The sequence below is a fragment of the Pezoporus occidentalis genome, unplaced genomic scaffold (assembly GCF_034315485.1).
Source record: "Pezoporus occidentalis ecotype Australia unplaced genomic scaffold, CSIRO_AGI_Poc_V1 ctg30, whole genome shotgun sequence".
In the NCBI taxonomy this organism is placed as follows: Eukaryota; Metazoa; Chordata; class Aves; order Psittaciformes; family Psittacidae; genus Pezoporus; species Pezoporus occidentalis.
The window spans coordinates 596,886-616,495 of record NW_026914941.1 but is presented as its reverse complement, the minus strand read 5'-3'; the positions used below and the strand labels follow the sequence as shown (position 1 = coordinate 616,495).

The 19,610-nt window shown below is 44.7% G+C and overlaps 1 protein-coding gene across 6 annotated transcripts in view; it reads left to right on the top strand.

Annotated features, from left to right (window-relative positions):
• The window catches only part of FGF13 (fibroblast growth factor 13), a 243,659-nt gene that overhangs the window by 189,223 nt on the left and 34,826 nt on the right, over nt 1–19,610 (top strand). For all 6 annotated transcript variants that reach the window (XM_062627411.1, XM_062627407.1, XM_062627408.1 and 3 more), the window contains one exon: nt 5,734–5,837. In XM_062627411.1, the coding sequence (XP_062483395.1) occupies nt 5,734–5,837 (104 nt within the window). The remainder of the gene's footprint in view (nt 1–5,733; nt 5,838–19,610) is intronic.

Here is a 19,610-nt window from a genome sequence, read left to right as displayed (position 1 = left end):
TTCTTCCCATCTAGGTCCATTGGAAACTGTTGTCCTGGGATGACTGAGTGAGTGGAAGCGGCATTAACACTGTGCTCAAAGTGCAGAAATCATCCAGACTTATTGGGTCTGAGAGAAACACAATAAAAATCCCTCATAGAATAATGAACTAGAGGAGGTAATGATGGCACATATGACAAACAAAGCAAATGTTATCTCCATGGTAATCTAGAGAAGTTCTTTGCTGTCCTTTGGATTTTATTAGGAGGGGTTTTTTTTCCAACAGGGAAAATTTGCTCGCCTACTCAGAGCGCCTGAAATAGAATAACACTATCTCCACTCTTAAAGAGGGGCTCATTCAACCAGAGCCGCGTTATTTCACACAATGAGAGTTCATCGCTTTAAAGTTCACGTTTTGCTGTTATTACTATTATTTTTTACCCCGCCTAAACTTAATTATACCTTCGGCTTTTAAGCAGATTTCTTCCCGCTTTTCTGCCTTGGGTCTTCCATCTTGAAAGACCCAGCTTTGGGTCTTTCAGGGTTCTCGACTTTGAGAATGAATAGAAAACAGGAAGAGATGCCTTGAGCACAGATTGGGTGTGTGTGAATAAAACACTCAAGTGTTTCGCAGAGCTTACGCTATGTTACTGCTCTGGAAAAGAGAGTTAGGAGGCACACGGAGCTTTGGGAAGTACTTCAGGCCACTAGACAGCAAAACAAAGATCAACAGGCAGACCTGGCTTTTTAGTTAAAAAGCACAGATTTAAGTGCCACCCTTTTCATATGAGAAGCATTTGCAGGTGAACCATCGTTTCATTTTGCAGGACGGGGCGCAAGATGCAGTAGGAAGTATCGTATCTTATTTGTCCAGTCACTTGCTCCCACCCTTTTCCCGCACCCTCTTTAATCCTCTTTACATCCCTGTGTTAACCTCTGAGCAGCGGCAGGAAGGAGCTGGCTCTGCTGCTGGAGGAGGTCTCCTCTGCAGCCACTGAAGGTGCTTGCCTTAGGGTAGAGCCTAACCATAGGATCTGTTGGGACACTGGCTCCAGGTCCCGTCCTTACCAGCGGCGCAAAGACCAGGTCGGTGCGATGCTGATCGGCTGCTGGCATCTTACAGAGCTCTCCTTGGTGGAGCCACAGAATTTACTCCAAGGATGATCCTTATGGACCTTAAACGTTGCTTTTCTTTCAAGTGAGTGATCTCATATTTATGATTTTTTAAAAGTCAGTGCAGATCTGTCAGGATTTCAGGGTAATTCTGTTAATTATCTTAGAAGAAATATTACTATTTCCATCAAAGCATGAAATTCCTGCCATAGATCATTTTTTCCTTCCAATGCTTTGCTCAGAATCAAATCTCTAATAGGGATTTTGAGATGTGAAACAAGGTAAAACATACAGAAGTACAAACGTGTCTGTTTCTAAGATATCTTTGTTTTCACTGTGTCCTTAAATTCACCATAAGCTGGTAGATCACAGAGGAAACCATAAAACCTCCTTGTTGTTGGATACCAGCCTTCCAAAATGTTGAATACTTAAATATAATGGAATTAGCCCAGAAATGGTTGCAGCTGAGCTGCAGTATCTGAGTGCTCCAAACAGAGGAGGGTTTTATCATAAGAAAACACATGCTTTTGTAGATGCTCCTGTTTTATTTAAGGTAGATGTATGGACCTCAATGTCCTACAGTACTAAAATTATCTTAATTGCAGTATTTCTGGTGGCTCTAGTAAGACCCTGATTTATGCTTTGGATCAGAGGCCACATGAGGGCTTCCCCCAAGGGCTTGCTCCCATGAGTGTTAAGTGGATCAGGCCCCCTAAAATCCTGTCTTCCGATACCTGCAGACACATCCCTCCTTTACCCCATAGCACCGTGGGGAAGCCACAGGACTTGCAGTCCCCTCCAAATGCATGGGGACTCTCTCTCCAATGTGTTCTCTTCTTTGTACCTCCTGAAGGGTCTCATTGCTGTTCCCTTTTGCCACCTTCACCGACTCTTAAGACCATGTGCAGTGCAATAGTTCAAACTCCCCTTAGTAAGAGGAACATCCTCAAATACAGCTCTGGCCAACAGAGTGGTTGCACAGCACTAGGACTCTGCAGCTGCATTGCTTAGAGCAACCCATAGCCAATGTCCATCCCTGCTCTGCTTTGTTTAACTTCACATTCTTCCCTATCCACAGTAGGGATGGGGACAGCTTGCAGCCCCCAAGAGCCAGCTTGCTTCTGACAGCAGCCTGGGGCCAGGAGTCCTCTCCATTGCTTGCTACCTGGAACTGGCTAGGAAGTTTGCCTGAAGATGCCCTTAGGCTCTGGAGCTGGGAGCAGACCCAGTGCTGCACATAGGGGTCACAAAAGCAAGGTGGCATCTGCAATCGCAGGGAGTTTAAAAGCCAGCTGAGATTTTGGAGCACAGTTTAGGCAGGAAGTGAAATATGGATCTGAGGAGCCGTAGCAGTCAGCAGAGCCTGGTTCTAGCCAAGAGTCCACATGATTTGAGGAAGTGCCTCGTGGAAAGGATTTCCTGGCTGAGAAACAGATTTTGTCTCGTTACATGTGTTAAATAGGGCAAGGTTTTAAATCAAAGCAGAATTTACACCCCCACCCCCCCCCCCAATTTTGGCAAGACAAAGAGATTTCAAGACCGATAAAATAAGGAAATGTAGGACACAGTATCCTGCAGAAAGCACGTGAAGGTCCAGGTGGCCAAGCCAAGGATGGCACAGACCTCGCAGTAATGTATACAGTCATAAATCCAGCTGTGGCCCACTGCTGCTCATTTTGCAGCTTTAATTCTCTTGTCAGGTGATATTGCACAAGGGCCATAGCCAAGATCATCTCTCCCTTAGGCACCACCGAGTTTTCCATTGTGATGGATATTATATCCTTGTTTTAAACAGCACAAATGCGTAGGGAAGGGCTAGGAGGTGAATAACTTTGCATTAATTTATCCTAGCACAGATTGATCATAGTAGCAAGCAATTTATTTTCCGGTGGCTTCTTTTTTGCCACTATTCCTGTCATACGTGCCCATATGAGGGTCAACCCTTAGAAATGTGACAGCATCTCAGACCTGCTGTCCATGGCTTGCAGAGAGGGGGCTGCATGGCTCTGCTGCTGGCCCCATCAGCAGCCAGAGGTCATGGACAAGCCACTCACTGTTACAGAAGCCAGACTTGGACTTGCTGCTGGGCAGTGGGAGCAATAGCTGTTGATAAAGGGATGCCAACGTCCCCTCGCCTTGGAGGTGGGAGCTAGGGCAGCCTGGCTGTGTGTCTGGCTGTGCGTAGGACAGACAGACTGTGCACCCCCCCACCAGCCGGTCCCTCTCCCCTTCACAGCAGCAGAGCCAGCATTACTCCCCCACAGCCCTTCTGTAACTTCCCATAATCTGTGCCACGGCAGCTGCTAATCCCACCGATGTCTAAAGCAGAGTGCGCCCAACCCTCGGTCTTACCTCAAAATAGAGCGTGTAGGTTTATGGCAGGAAAACCTGTTCAGCAGCCCAGGGAAGCAGCTGAGCACCCATTGCAGTGGGTGCCCCAGCCCTCCCCGGCGGAGCTTGCTCAGCCCTGTATCTCTGCTCGCTTTGTCAAGCAGAGCATAGGGATTGCTCACTGAAACCGATCTCTGTGCCTTGTGAGCTGCATCTTCTCCACTGTCCTAGGCTTTGCCCTGTCCTCAGCTGGTTGTAGCACTGTTTAAAGTGGAGCCTGTACTTCTACCCTGAAAATACCCAACTCGTACGCATGCCATTAAGAAAGCACCTTTTAAAAGAGACCTCCAGGTTCTGTCTGGATACTGAGCTTTAAATTGGGCTCTCTTGCCTACACAGGGATCCAGTGCTGCTTTTGGGGTTTGCACTGCATAAAAAGGACTCTCCAGGGGAATATTTACTGAGTCAGGCAGGGAATAGCTTCTCCCCCAAATAAATTCTTGCACTTAAACGAATGGATGAGAAATCCATTTCCCTCAGCATTCCACTCACTGAAAATCTAAGTTTTGTTTGCCAAAGAGTGCACAAAACTAAAGGATGCAATTGTTTCTAGTGAAGAGAAAGCCATTTGTGTTGCTTGAGGGGAGTGTGAGGAGGGGCCACGTGTGTGTCTGTGTTTGTGTCTGCATGTGCACTCGTGTACGAGAGGGGGAACAAACCCAACAGAGGTATGATTTTATGATCTCCCACATTATTTATTAGCTGGATATTTCCACCTGCCCTGCTATATGCCACCATTGTAGGAAATTCAATGCTCAAAGGCCCCAGCCTCAGAGCAGAGTACCCGTGAATCACAGTGGTCCAGCCCTAAGCCTATGGCATTTATGGCACCCCTTCTTCACTCAGCCTCGGGCTGAGATGCTCAGGTTCCAGAGCTGGAACATGGGCTCTTTTCACCAGCACTTAGTTCATCCCCAGTGCCCAGTGTTAACTTCTGACCATGCCTTTATCAATGTAGGGCATGTGTACATTTGCTCTCACCTTTTTTAACACACTCTCGACACCCCCACACCCAGAATTTAGTTTCTATATTAAACGCTGCTGAGCTGCAACTTTACATTGAAAAGTGTGACCATTTGGGGGTTGTCAGGCTGGGAAAGGAATTTATAATGGCTCATCATTCTTAGCTTATTGTTTTGAAATTAATACAAATATTCCAATGCCATAATTCAGTTTTAAGTTGGCCTCAGAGAGTGACCATAAATACTACATCTCAGCCTGAAGCAGACCAGAGTTTTCTAGCCAAGTAATAAGCCATCGGAAATAAGAGCCAGCTTGGCATTACCTCATCCCATCTCTGCATTTCTACAACAGACTGGAAGGAGATGCTTTGGGTTATGAGAACAGTTCTTGAACATTTTCTTAACTCCCTTTATTTTTAGCCTTTACTGTTGAACACAGAGTGCTGGATTCCACTCGTATTACTTGTGTTCAATTTTAATGTATCCAGGAATCTAAGCTATGGCAGAGCTTTGCTTTTCTTTCCTTATTTCTTATTTAATTTGCCTCTTCACAAACCGGAATCTTCAGTTTTGAAGAGACATATCTCTGCTTATAAATACTGCCACTATTAGCATGTGTACAAGCAGAAACGCGAGCAGAACATTCGGAGCAGCTCAAATTGAAAGCGTAGATTTAGGGCTTGAGCTAAAGGATATGCTCTCATTTCATTTCATTTGGAAGTTATTGAACTCTGCTTTTTCACACCCATTCTTGTCTCAAAAAGAGAAAAAAAAACCCCGATGAGCTCTGAGTGGAAACTTTTTGAGATGTTAATGAAGGTTTTTAACTTTCCTGCATTTCATTTTGCTCCTTTTGGTCAAAAAACGTGTACTGAATTTGATCTGAATTTGCAAAAAAAAAAAAAAAAGTTTTGATCATCTTGAAAAAACTTTGTGTTTGAATTAAATTATTTTTGCACTGACTGGAAAAGAAAACCACAAAATCCCAAATTAAGTGTGTTTAGTTCAGCAGACCCTGGATTCCGCCCATGAGGCCGGTGAGTCCTTTTAGCTCTCAGTGCCTCCAGTTCACCATCAGAAAGGGGGAGATACATTGATAATTTTGGAGCTATTGGTGGAAATTGCTGCAGAAGAACACAGTAATAGCAATATTCCACAGCACCCACTAAAATGAATATACACTTTAATGGGCATTTTTTATCTGGTTCTGGTAACTATGGTCTAATTCTCTATTTGCTCTGCATCCTCTAAAGGATTAATTTTGCTCTCTGTCTCCTTTCTCTCCTAGCTTTGTTTAACCTCATACCTGTGGGTTTACGAGTGGTGGCGATTCAGGGGGTTCAAACAAAATTGTATCTGGCAATGAACAGTGAAGGATACCTATATACATCAGTAAGTAAACACTTCTCATTTTCTTCTCACCGGAAACTATGGTAAAAGCTTATAAGTTCCTCATTTTCTGTTCCAAGGAATCTGCTTATAACCTATAGACATAAGATTTAACTGCAAATTCAGTATACTGGTGATAGTCTTGTTTTCTATGAATCCATACGGATGCACAAAATCAGACTTCACCCATTTGATGTAAACTAATGATCCCAAAGTGGGGAATGAATAAGAAGCCCCACAACAAAAACCCCAGACAGAAAAGATGCTTTCTCATGGTCACTGCGACTAATGGAGCTAATCAGTGCAGGGTACAGAGGGAAAGGGACAACTTGATGAATCCCCGACATGCCTGAACGCTTCCATACCTTCCAATATGATCTTTATTACGCTTAATATAAGGGATTAAAGTAATTTTTTTTGTTGTTTGACTCAGAAATGGAATTAGATGTGAAAATCTTACGGCTTCAAGTGGTTCGATGAGTAAAGAAAGGTTTGATTAGCAGTTCTGATGAAGAATAGCAGTGAATAATTTTCGGTGGCATTTCTCAAGAGAACAAACAGTATTTTTAAGGGAAAAAGGAAAAGGATGTTTTAAAAAATAGACTATTTTCCAATTAAAAACCTTTAGTTGAACAGCGTTCAGGAGTTTTAATTATAAACTCTTGAACAGATTTTTCCCAGGGTGGTAAATAAAGGAAAATGTAATTTATTATCTACTACAAATTATGCTCTTCTATGACTGATTCCCTTAAGGTGCCTTTAATACTGATAGCAATCAAGTAAAATTATTGAAATCTCTCATTTGTTTTGCAATCCAAGGGGAAGCTTTGCATATTTTTCCTCTTATAACTGCCAGAGCAAAAGCAAATCAGAGCTGGGTGTGCTGCAGGACAGGATTTCCGTGAACAGCATCAAACTCTGCTTTTCTTTTTACTCTGGCTATTTACTTAGGGCGGTTAATCCACAGATCTGTTTGCAGGGCTGTAGCCACACAGCCGGATCATGCCAGCTCCCCTTAATCCCATGTAGTCATGGTCCTATGGCTGCGCAGTGTCATTTACATTTGCACTGCGAATGTCCCTTTGCACCTTGCGGTCTCGTTTCCATTAGCATCCTCAGCTGCGTTCCTGATCCTGAAGTCAAAGGGACCACAGAGAGAATCAGAATCATAGAGTAGTTAGGGTTGGAAAGGACCTTAAGGTCATCAAGTTCCAATCCCCTGCCATGAGGTATCATTTCTACTATCCTTCAATGTGAGGAGGAGAGGCAGAATATAACTCTTGTTTAGATTAGATCTTGTTTTGCTTTATGAGTGTTTAGTCATCTTAGGAAGAGCTCAGAGATTCACTTTGGTTGTAATTTTTGGTATCTGCATGGATTAGGGATAGTTCTTCACATGGTCTCATCTGTTACAATGCAGTGTGCCCTCTTTGAATCCTTCAGTACCTGTGGATTTAATAGTTTATACCATGGTAAAATAAACTGGTAGCATCCTTCTGTTTTCCCTTAGTAACAGTGGCCATTTTTGTTCCTTCATTAAGCAGCTGTATTTTCTTACTATTATTCTTTCATTCTTCTTGGCTCTGTTGGGCATGGCACAACCCTAGACAGACTTTTGCCATGTTGCTGCGTCCAAGCTTTCTATTTCTAAATACCCTTCAGAAAGACGGGTGTGCATTTAATGCTGATCTACTTTGCCAAAGGCAGTTTCCACACAAGTTGTCAATAATCTCTGGTTTATCATCTGGAGTCTTCTGGTTTGGTTATTCTGTCCTTTAAAATAATTGTAAGAAACAGGCTTGGCAGGCAAAACCTTGCTTATGTCTCTGTCAGTGTGCGCAGGGCATGGACAAAGGCTGGTGAAGAGCATCTCGTCTTCCCCTCCTTCACTTGCTATACAAAAAAGGTTGCCAGAATTGCAGTTCCAGAACCATTTTTCAAGTGTTTCCAGCACTTCTTTTGCTGATAATGATCCTTTCAGCAAGGGATACAGCCTGTCAGTCTGATGTGTAGGAAATAGCTCTATATTTTGGGCTGGATTCTTGGTTGATGTAAATGAGTCCCAAGAGAGCTCAGCTGATTTATGCCATCTGAACACTCACCTGCTCAAGGGATGCCATCAGGGAGTCTGGGGAGCAGATCAGCTCAAGGAAATGACATCCATCTACACATCCTGAGGGTTTCCAAGCCCTTGCAGGATGCGTTCCCAAATGGGATTTGTCAGGAGCAGACAGATGGTAACATGGGATTAATCAGGAGCAAAAGTGCCACAAAATGCTGACAAATTCCTGACACGAGGATATAGGGAAAAATAGAAATGTACTTAGAGTGTAGATAACTATAACAGATAGTTATACCATTTCCAGACAGAAATTAAATTAGCATTGATGATGCAATGTAATAGGGAGAGAGAACATTGTGGTCCATGTCATGATAACTTGCTTTGGGTTTTATTGTCACTCCAGCGCTTCAGTCATGCTTGTGTCTGTGCAGAGCCGCTTCCTTCAGATTGCATTGCCAAAGGTTATGGATTCATTTGGTAAATGGTTTGAAAAACACCCTACTGATATGCCAGCCTTGCTCCTCACCCCGTGCTGCTGTCTGTGCCTTGCACCTGATAGAGCCTTTTAGCCTGAAAACACTGCGCCTGATAAGGAGGCCATTAAAGTCCATGGCAATTACCCCACTGGTAAATAGGTAAATAAGACATCTGGCTTATTGGAGGATAAATGGAGGCTCAGCTAAGTGCTTTCCCACACTCACATAGGAAAGCACATTAGGGGTAACACACCAGGTGTCCCATTTCCATGGATCTTGCACTAAACTGCAAGATGAAATCGCAGTTCCATTTCATTTTAGCGACTGTTGTGAATTCCTGTGTTTTGCCACTTATGGTGTATTTTTTAGGTTTAGGCTGCGCAGCAACAAAATGGAATTAGTGGATTCTGAGTGTCCTTCATACCTAGAAAATACATCCTGACCACAGTCCTTCAGAGTTGTTGCAGAGAATATCATAGAACCCCAGACTGGTTTGTGTTGGAAGGGACCTCAAAGCTCCTCCAGCTCCAACCCCTGCCACGGGCAGGGACCCCTTCCACTAGAGCAGCTTGCTCCAAGCCCCTGTGTCCAACCTGCCCTTGAACACTGCCAGGGATGGGGCAGCCACAGCTTCTCTGGGCACCCTGTGCCAGCGCCTCAGCACCCTCATAGTGATGGATCATATCTGCAGAGCCAGTTTACTCACCTGTTGAGCTCTAGCTTTGGCCTTGCCTCTTCCTTCCTCGCAGTCTGCCACAATAGGAACCCAGGCATCTGACCTCAAAATTAGCCTCCAGTGTGGTTTGCTTCCAATCCAGGATGAGATGAATTTGCTCCATGAGGGGATCAGGGATGTGTAATAAATCTGCAGAGAACAGATATCTGTATTTGGCTGCCAGAGTTTATAGATAGTTTGCAGCATCTGTCAGTTAGAGCAAAAATAAGATCTTTAATGTAATGATAAAAGCTCCTTGGGGATAAGGCATCAACTCAGCTAAGAAAAAACAGAGATACGATGTTAAAATAAATACATAATTGTCTACATTTGTTATAGAAGCATGTTAGAAGGCCTGGATTCAGGGAAGGGAAGCGACCTCGATCCTCCCCACAGCCTCACCCTGCACTGAGCAGCGTGTGCCTCCTCTCACATGTCTTCATATCACAGAATAACACCACGTTTGACATGTTTGGTGTTTGAATGTAGCCAGTTTCCTGCCAAAATGGATGGGAGTTTGTGCAGCTGCACCTCCCAAGCCCAACACACCCTCACTGGTTTATTTGGAGGGATCCTGTCAGGAGCTATTGGAAGCTGTAGCTCTTCCCGCTGTTCGATGCTTGAGCATCCACCTAAAATGAAAACACAGGATTTGATTCATCCCTTCTTGCACCAGTGTCATGCTGCTGCAAGATGACTTAAACAGTGTTATGGCACTGCTGTCTTACGTAATGCAAAATGAATCATGCCCTTTGGTAGTTTGGGATGGCTTTTAGTTTGGCTTATTTTCCTTTCTATGAACCACCATCTACGCCACGCTTGAGGTTTTCAGGGTTCATGAATTCCTTGTGTTCTTTAGTTGTCTTGAACAAAAGTGGAAAGTATTTTAAGGACCTCTTTGTCAGGCATTCAGTCCTAGAGCTACTGCTTTCACATTGAAGTGATTGTGATGTGACAGAGGAGGCTCACAGTGACACAGAGCACCAGTTCATTAAAGGAAAGGCATGTATGTGGGTGAAGTGAATTGGGCGTATTGCTTGAATTTCACATAGGCTGAAGCGTAACCAAAATACAGCGATTTGAAGAAGACAGCCTGAGGATGTCTGTCTGTGTATTTGCGGTGAACCATCATGTCAGAGTCTTTAAAATCATGTAATGATTGTCAGTGAAATGCAGATTTCTCCTATAGAACATTTTAGCCCATGTAATTCAGTGCTTGTTTAGCCTATATGCCTTCTCAGAAACTAAAACTAACTGGTGCTGCTCGTTGCATCCTTCTGGCCAGTCTCGGGAGCCATGAAACTCAGCTTGTAAAGAGAGAGTTGGTTTTCCCTCTTGTCTTATTCTGGGTTCCTGTGATCTGCCAAAGCATTTGATTTAATAGTGTAGACCACAACAGTGTCACACATGAGTATGTGTACAGCTTTTCCCAGTGAAAGCCCTTGTGTAAGACTGGTCCTTTACCATGACTACATGTGATGGGACTCTGTCCATGCCCTCCTGCACCCTTTCAACCTGGAAATTCAGGGCATTCATCCTTTTGTAGGATGGGTATTGGGAAGTATGTTACATGGCAGAGCTGTTTATGCTTGCTTTGTTAGCTATTGTAGGATGTCCCTTATTTCTGAGTTAATAGAGCTGTTGTGCATAGCTCATTTTTGCCACAGTCAGAATGGGTTTAAGGAGCACTTTGATATAATACCCTGTGCAGATTTTTACCTATCATTTACCCTATGAGAGCATTCAGTTAACATTGTCTTCTGTATGTAAAATAGATTGGCATATATAATTCTGATACCTGCACAGAAAGCAAACATTGCATGAAGCATACATGCTGATTATAGCCAAGAGAACCGAGATGTGATTAAATTCTCAGAGTGATTCAAAACTTGGGTTTGGCGATGTGGAGAGAAGGGAAGTTTGTGCATATTTGAATACTGAGCAGTGCAGTGGAGACCTGCTGTAGCTAAGGGGAATGGCTGGGGCATTTATAATGAATTACTGGCAAAGAGCATTTTTCCACCTCAGGGGGATAGCACAAACCAAGAGATAGGGAAAATAATCAGAAGTTTCATCTAGTTAAATTTGCATGTCAGTGTAAATCATGTTTTACCATGCAGACTATACTTTAATGTAGTCTATTCTCTTCAGTGATGGGGTCTTCAGTCCAGCTGCAGCACATTTTTCTCTTCATCACAACACCTTGCTCTGTGCTGGGCAAATGTGCAACATCCTCATCACAGTGAGGAAGGCAGCTCTGGCACCGTGCTGACAGCCCTGCCTGCTCCCACTGCGAAGGCAGGAAAGGTGCATGCTCTAAGGATGTTCCCAGGCATGGCAGGATAAATGATACCCGCTTTAGCTGATAAATGTTTTCTAACACCTTCAACCATGGCCACTGCTCTAAATTATGCCAGCAGCAAACCTCAGCAGATGCACACAGTTGTACTGTGCATTTTACAGCATCTTACAGTGGTGTTGCAGCATCCCCGAGGATGCTGGCCAGGGTCCAGCATGGGAGAAGCTTGGTAGGTCTCCATGCAGCATCACAAGCTCCTGATTTCCCTGCCCAGACAGGTACTCCCTTGGGTTGTGTTCACAGGCTCAGCCTATTATGGGGAATCTGACCATGGGTTTTGGGGTTTAGTTGTGAACTGCACTGTGCAGAAGGGACCAGCAGCCTGGGCTGAGCTTGCTGTGCCTGTCTGGCCCTGCTCTGTGATGTGAGATGCTCCTGAAAGTCAGGTCCCTGAAGAAGCAGAGCAGTACCCTGCATCAGGTCTTCCTTAATGACATATGTGCAGGTCTTTCCTAATGATACGTGCTGGTGCTGAGTGGAGGGGCAGAGAGATGGATGCTGCTTCCTTCAGGTGTTTGTCTCTGCTGAGAGCAGTGTGGTTCCAGATTTCAGGAGGCAGACTGCTTGCTGTCTTCAGCAGAGAAGCAGGGAGGGCATCACCCTCCCATGGGATGATTATTAGGAGATTCAGGAAGCTGAAAGCCTTGGAGCTATTATGCTGCTTTTCTCTACAAGTCATCCCCCAGGCATCTGAAATCCACAGAGGTGTTGCTGTGCATCCATCCCTCGCTGCAGGTGGTGGGAGCTGAGGATACTCAGCACCTTCTGAGGTAAGGCTCATAAGAAGAGCTTAAGCATGAAGTGCGCTGCCCAGATCCTGACAGACCTGCAGTTAGATGCCTGTGCAACGGCTGTTAAAAGTCAGCAGGGAAAATGCTGTTTGTGTAAGAGCAGTTTTGATGTCCTGCGAGGTAAATAACATGCATGCGAAGTAGATAAAAGACTAAAGTGCATCCACTCTCCTTGTTAGTCATTTGATAATCAATGGTGAAGTCCTTGCATGAAAAGATGGGAAGTCTTTATAAGCTCAGACTTCAGGTATTGCTTAGAGCAGAAGTTTTGGTCTCAGGAAGCTCAGAAACGTGGCTGAAATGCCAATGCAACAAATAAGGCCCAGACTCTCGCTCCATTGCACTGCTCACTGGGCTCACAGTGACCCAAACCCATCATAATGCCAAAAAAGAGCCTTGCCAGAACCTGGAGCTGGACCAGCGTTTGATGCTTTGGCGCTTCGATCACACACCGCTTGCTTCCAGCATCACTTTTCAGCCCTGCGCCATCAAACAAGGAGTAGCGACTTCCAGCTACTCACAACTCTTCACCGTCACGTTGCAAAGCGTGTTTGGCAAGAGGGAGTTGTAAGCAGATAAGAACTAGAGCAGACGGTGTGAGCCGCGAAGTGCGAGAACGCGAGCACTGCCAGGTTCTCGGCGTGTTCAGTGGCGATTGTAATTCAGATCACCAAACATGGGATTACGTTGCTGTGATTCAGCAGAGCCAAGAAGGAATGTGCCCCTTTCCTCTCCTAAATTTGCTGTGGGTGCTCCACGTTGTGACCTGGGGTGTAGGTGCCTGCAGGGTGATGCATGGGCCTGGATGTGAGTTAGTATTTAGGTGGATTTTTGAGCTGCTGCTTTTTTTTTTCCCCTGATACATATGAAATATCAAGCTCAGGAGCAAAATCACTTTCCAAGCTTACCCTGGTGTCTTTAGAATGTGGCTTAATGAATAGAAAATACCATTATGAAACCTCAGCTCCTTTCCTACGCTCGCTTTCCCTTCTAGAAAGCTGCGTGCCTCCCCTACATCTGCCCAGAAGGGCTTTCCCTCCCTCTCGTGCTGCAGGTTGAGCTAATGAGCAGCTCTTGTCACAGTGACTCAGCAGCGCTTCTGCCTCGTTACACTCACACTGTAACCTGCCGACAAGATGGCTCACCCGGACGGCGCTCCCTGCCAGCTGAAAAGGCCCATGTGAACGTGCGCATCTCAACAAGGATGCTGGAACAAGCAAAGACCGTCTCCAGGGACTCCCCAGACCAACAGGAGTGGGTTGGTACTGGAAAACAAACTCGGAACTCGAGGAGAAGCTAACCCGGGATGACAGCAAAACACACGGATTCAGCACATCTATTAAATCTGCAGAAAGCGTTTTCCACTCAGCACATCGTTCTGCTGGGGAGCTCCCAAACCAGTCTGTGATTCTGTGAATCACACAATAACCATTATACTCCAGATAGAATCATACAGTATATAGCCTGGGCTGGAAAGGACCTTAAAGCTCCTCCAGCTCCAACCCCCTGTGATGGGCAGGGACACCTTCAACTAGAGCAGGTTGCTCCAAGCCCCTGTGTCCAACCTGGCCTTGAGCGTTGCCAGGGATGGGGCACATCCTGAAATCATGGCTTGCCAGAGGCTGGGGAGGTGTGCTGGGAAAATGCTGGGATAAAATTCCCTTGTCCTTATACTCTCCCCTAGGCATCTGCAATGGCTTGAGAAAGACGTGACCTCGCTGGTCAGTCCCCTTGCTGCTTCTTATTGATGTTTTCCTTATGGGTTAGTTTTCAGGAGGCCCTTGCTACTCTGATGAGGAATCCCAAAAGTGCCAGTTAACCCTGGTTCAGGATATGCAGGAAAAAGGCATCTGTGGTGAGAGTATGGGACTGGGGTGATGATGAGCTGCAGGAAAAGCTGAATGGGGAGATGGAAGAGTGCCTGTTCCTGCATGTTCCTATGCCTGCTGTTGTGTGTGGTTGTTGTGCAGGGCAGGACCTGGAGCTTCGGCTGTTGCAGCAGTGCTAAGACAAACAAAACTTGGTAGTTCCTGTGCTAAAAGTAAGTAAAGGGCAGTTCGCTTCCCCAAAATGACTCTCCATCAATCCAGGCTAGCGTTAGATTGACAGAACAGATCTGTCATGTGGGGGTATTTGGAGTGACTTCATTATACACATTTTGGTGTCTTTTTATCCTCAGATAGCCCTGCGATTGCAACAGTGCTAAGAGGAAGTAAATTCATCTCTGTTCCTACTTGGCAGCCTCAAGAGGAATGTTTACTGCTTCCTGGCCGTTTACCTCCTTGCAAACCCACTGAAAGCATCCTTTTCCTGACAGGACTTTTATTGCAAGCGATGAGGTGCAAACACTGAGAACCCAGCTGGCCTGTAGAAGTTCACATGGCATTTGCAGCGTTGCCAGTCAAGAGGCATCTTCTGAAAAGCCCACTAAGCAAAACCAATGGGGAGTCAGCGGGCAAGGAAAAGGGGTCATTACCCCCAAGATTCCGAGTTTCATGGTTGCTTTTAGGAAGTGCAGCACAACTGGAAGGGGTTTCCAAAGGAAACTCTGTTCTTTCAGTCACAGAGAGCCTGAATACCATCCTCTTGGCACGACTCTTCAGTACCGAAAGCAGAAACAACTGTGTGAGTCCTAGAAAGCAGGATAAATGTGGTGTGTGGTACAGAAGCTAGGCTGGGATCAAGGAAACAGAAAAGCTGTCATATTTAGATTATACCTCTGAAGCCTTGGTTTCAGAAGCTAACATTTCCATAGAGAAGCTGATTCTTGGAGTTAGACCTGACAATTCCTGGATGGAAAATCTAAAAAGGGACTAGGAAACAAAACAAGTCTGTTGAATCAAAATTGCATCAAGAAACTTGCATTTCCGTACTGAAGTGCTTTCATTAGGATTAGCAAAGGGATGCGAAATGTAGAATAGATTAGGGAGTCTTTGGACTCCAATATAAGAGCTTTTACCAGCAGATGGGGTGGTTTAAATAATTGAACTGATAAGACCTTTCATATTTCATGTTCTGCGGATGCTACAGGTGCTATCACATTGTTTTTCATTGTTGTCATTTCACCCAGACAGCGCTGAATATTGAGCTGCATGGCTCTTCTAAAATGAAATCCACTGGGGAGCTCAGCAAAACAGGCATGGTAATTGGTGAAGTGCAGCTCTGTTTATTTAAAGCCTCAGGGGGTATCTAAAAATCAGAGCACCGGTTTCAGACGCACAGCACAAGAGGCTGGCTGCTTTATAAAGCGCTGTCCCCTTCCCTTATGACGGCTTGGCAGATTAATGAGGGAGTCAATTTAGACCCTTCATCCTCATCCCCAGGGTATTTCGGATGTTAGAAAATCCCATTATGAGGTAGCAGTGTTCCTAGCAAACCCAAGTATTGGTGGGACCTTACACTTGAGCTGACTGGGAATGGGCAAACCTCAAAAGACTTGTGAGGGCATGTTTCCTCAAATGACAGCTCCAGAACCTCATGCTACAACAAAATGGGTCTAGCAAACTGAAAGGAGTGCCCTGTTCCTCACCCTAGCAGTACTCACAGCCTCCAACTAAACCGGAAGACCCGTATTTTAAGTGTATATTAAGTATTTCTCACATGAGGCTACCTTGTGGAGCTTGCACACAAATCAGAAGCAGGGTTTCATCAATCTGAAGGTTTCAGTTCAGGTTTTAGGCAAAAGTTCCCATCAGTTCTCATACCATTCTTGTTATTTCACACCAGTGTGCTCAGATCTAGAGTCATCTGCTGCCAGCTGAGCCATATTGACAGTGACAGAAGGCACAATAAGCTCAGAGTAAATAAGCGAATGGTCTGAAGCAGAGCAAAAAGCCAAAGAAATTCTAATAAGTGGAATAGGCACAATACAAAGTGCAGCTCTGTTCCCTTTACCTGATGAACTAAGAGTTTAATGGGCTTGATATTGCAAGCCCTGTCCTCGTGTAAGTAATCCTTAGTCAAGCAAGCAGTTTCATTGACTGCCTGCCAGAGGATGAATTAATTTATCTGAGGAAGATTTTAAGGATCTGGACAAGGCAGCCATCGATTTGCAGTATGAAATTTCTCTCTGATTAAAAAATGAACAGAGCATTTAGGAGGCCAGAGAAGCTTAATGACTAAAATAAATCCCTGCTTGCCTGGAGACATATCTCAAAGCCTGGAACGGTCATCAGGAATAGGGAGAGCAGCAGATTTCAGTTCTGGGTGCCCAGAGGGTTTGCTTGGTGTCATGGGCAAGATTTGATTCCTTGGCTTGGAGCCTTCCCTGGAACAGAATGTCCAGGGCTTCATTTGGAGCCGGACTAATGCCTTCCTATGGAATAATTCAGTAAGTGCAGAAGCGGGTGTTGCGTTGTGCACAAATAATTCCTCTCTCCAAATGCCTCAAATTTGCTTTAACACTTCAAATTCTCTGGCGGACCCATGTGAAAACCCCTGGTTCTCCTGGTGTGTGTGTGGGGGAACACTCTTTATGCAGTGCTATCACCACACCAGGAGCATCACGATAAGGTTCACCAGTACAGCATACTTTCTTGCATGCCTGGTGCCATGGGTGAGCAGGGATGACTGAGTTTATGTTACCACTGTTGGGCATCATGAAACAGGAGCCAGCTTCATTCCCCTTCTTTTGAAGATGTTGACTTTAATTTATGCTTTAGCTGCATCTGTGTGAAACAAAGATTTAATAGGGATTCTAGACAGTGGGAGCTTGCTCCATGGGCACAGTTCAGCACAGACTTCCTTAGGCTTTTGCCTGGGGAAATTATTGCAGCTGTGATAGAAAAGACCTGGAAGAGCTTTATGCGAACTGTTGATTTCTACCACATTAGTTAATTGTTTCCTACATTTACATTTGTAATCAGTGAGAGGCCAAAAAACCACCTGTACTCTCCAAGCATTGCATTAACAGTTTAGATTTCCTTTAATTATACTTGTAGGAACAATACCAGAACGCATTGTAAATACCTTGTAGCTCTTAGAACTCAATTACAAATAATGCTTTTCTTCATGAAATTAGGTCCAGAGCAGTGGCAGGCAGAGCATATTCCCTGCTCATCAACCAATAGCCATTGCACTGATGATGTGTCTTCCGGACCAGCATTGATCTGGTAGCACTAAAAGCACAGGTTTATGCACCATCTCCATCACAGAGCCCAAGCAGTGCTGTGTTTAGAGGCCTTACAGTAATTTCCCCATGGGGAATCCCTGAAGATCTTGACATTTTCAGCTGAGAAGAAGGGAGTCTTGATCTGCAAGTTGCTTGGAATAGCTGTGCTAAGGAAACCAAGCTCCTTTCGTGCTGTTAACTGATGAGTCCAGTCGCCCTGGCTTGGCTGGGAATCATAGAATCATAGAATAGTTCGGGTTGGAAAGGACCTTAAGATCATCCAGTTCCAACTCCCCTGCCATGGGCAGGGACACCTGATCAGCTTCGTCTGATGAAGCTTCATTTGCTACCCAACAGCAAACCCTCTGCACTTGCAGCCCTTCGTTTTATTCTCACAGGGATGACAGTGAAAGAAGGCAAGTGATTTCTTTTTTCCCCTCTCATTTAATACCAGGCTTTCTGTGGGTGAGCTGTTTTGTTTCCCTCTGGCTCTGACAATCTTCTAAACAGCAGTTGCTTCTCTTATGAAACAATTGGAGTTAACATGGGTAATTGTGATAGTTACGGCCTTTACTTTCTGATATAGCAGTTATTCAATCTGTACTTTTTACTGAGTCAAGCAATGATGGTAAAATTCAGTTGTCATTAGGCTGATCTCTCTGGAGACTGCTACAGCAGGGACAAATCCGAACATCTCTACTCTTCCTCAAAGCCACTGTTGAGTAACTTAGAACTGAGTTCCCTGTGCCTTGCACCCGTTCAGGTTGTACCTTCCACATCATTGTGTCAGCTGCAGCAGGGCCACATGCATTATGAAGAGAAGAGCTTGGTCCTTTGACTGCTGTGTTGGTGGTTTGAAAGCCCTGTTGGTAGGAGTCCTGTGAGGTTTTACAGGTCGTGTAGTTCTTAAACTGAAATCAAAGCACTTGAAGGTGGAGGTAGGACAGCAATAAATACAAGGGATATGTAAATAGCCCAAATAGCTCTCATAAGTAGAGTTTTGTGAGTTCATATTGATTACTTCAGCAATAGATATTTTCCTTCCACCTTCCTGAAATGGGGGTTCACAAAGCTACAGTAAATTTTGTTTAATGCTCAAGGTCCTGAAATCCTGATAACATTTTATTTCCTTGGGACAAGTCTTTTGAAATAACATATTTTGCATCAGTACCATCCTGATGCTACAGCCATTTAGTTTCTTAATAGAATGCTAAGGAATATACCTGTTACAAGGAATAGCACAAAGCTAGCTCTGTGTTTTAACTCCAGAGCGTGAATTTAATTTCCACTCATGATTTATTTGTTCTTACTGACTCATTCAACCCTTCCTAAACACTTTCTACTGGTGCAGAGATATTAGTCTGTTGCTCACATTGGTGTATAAGATTTAGGAGGAGGTAATCATGCCCCTGAGGCTAATTGCATCATCTCTGAAAGACTGGGTGTGAATAATGCTTTGCTATGGCTAGTTAGAAGTGGAGCATTCTGCTTGAAATGTTATGTGCATGCAGGCCAGCAGTCCCCTGATAATACCAGTACCTCCTTGAAAGCTTTTTCCATCCCATCACATATGAGCAGCTACCATGTCTGTTCAGGAGATACGAGAAAGCTGGGCTTACGATCAAGCTCTATTAATTGGGATATTAGCAGTAAATAATAAGTAACCCAAACCAGTCTGGGAATCTATGATTCTGCCTAAGAATAGGTGTGAGCCAGGCTGCTCTAATTCATGCCTGTTCCTAGAGAGGCCATGCTGCAGAGGAGGGTGAGGTGGGATATAATCAAAGTGCATAGCCACATGCAATGGGGAAGGGTTCTCGCTGAGTCCTGACCTTTTCTCACAGAGGCTTCCAAGGGAGGAAACTTCAGTCTCTTTAGCCCCTTCCCCAAACTGATGAAATACCTATATACGGGTTTACATCATGCAGAATGTGCAACCAGCTCAGAAATCAGCTTGCTCAAAACCTCATTTCTCAGCTGCTCAGGCACTATTGAGAACAGAGGTGGAGAAAGATCTTAGATTAAAATTAAGAGCTAAACACTTCAGCTAGGCAATCTTCTCTGTGCTGAGCCAAGGCAAGCCCCAAATGTCCCTGGGCCACCTCAGTTCTCATGCACTTAAGTCCACACAGGTCTTGTAGGAGAGAAAGAAATGGCAAAAAAATAGCTGAACTCTTCCTGTTGGGTTTCATTGTGTCCTGGGGAAAAGATAAGAGCAGTAGTAATGCTTTCATGTCTCCTGCTTTTGAAACCTCTGAACATG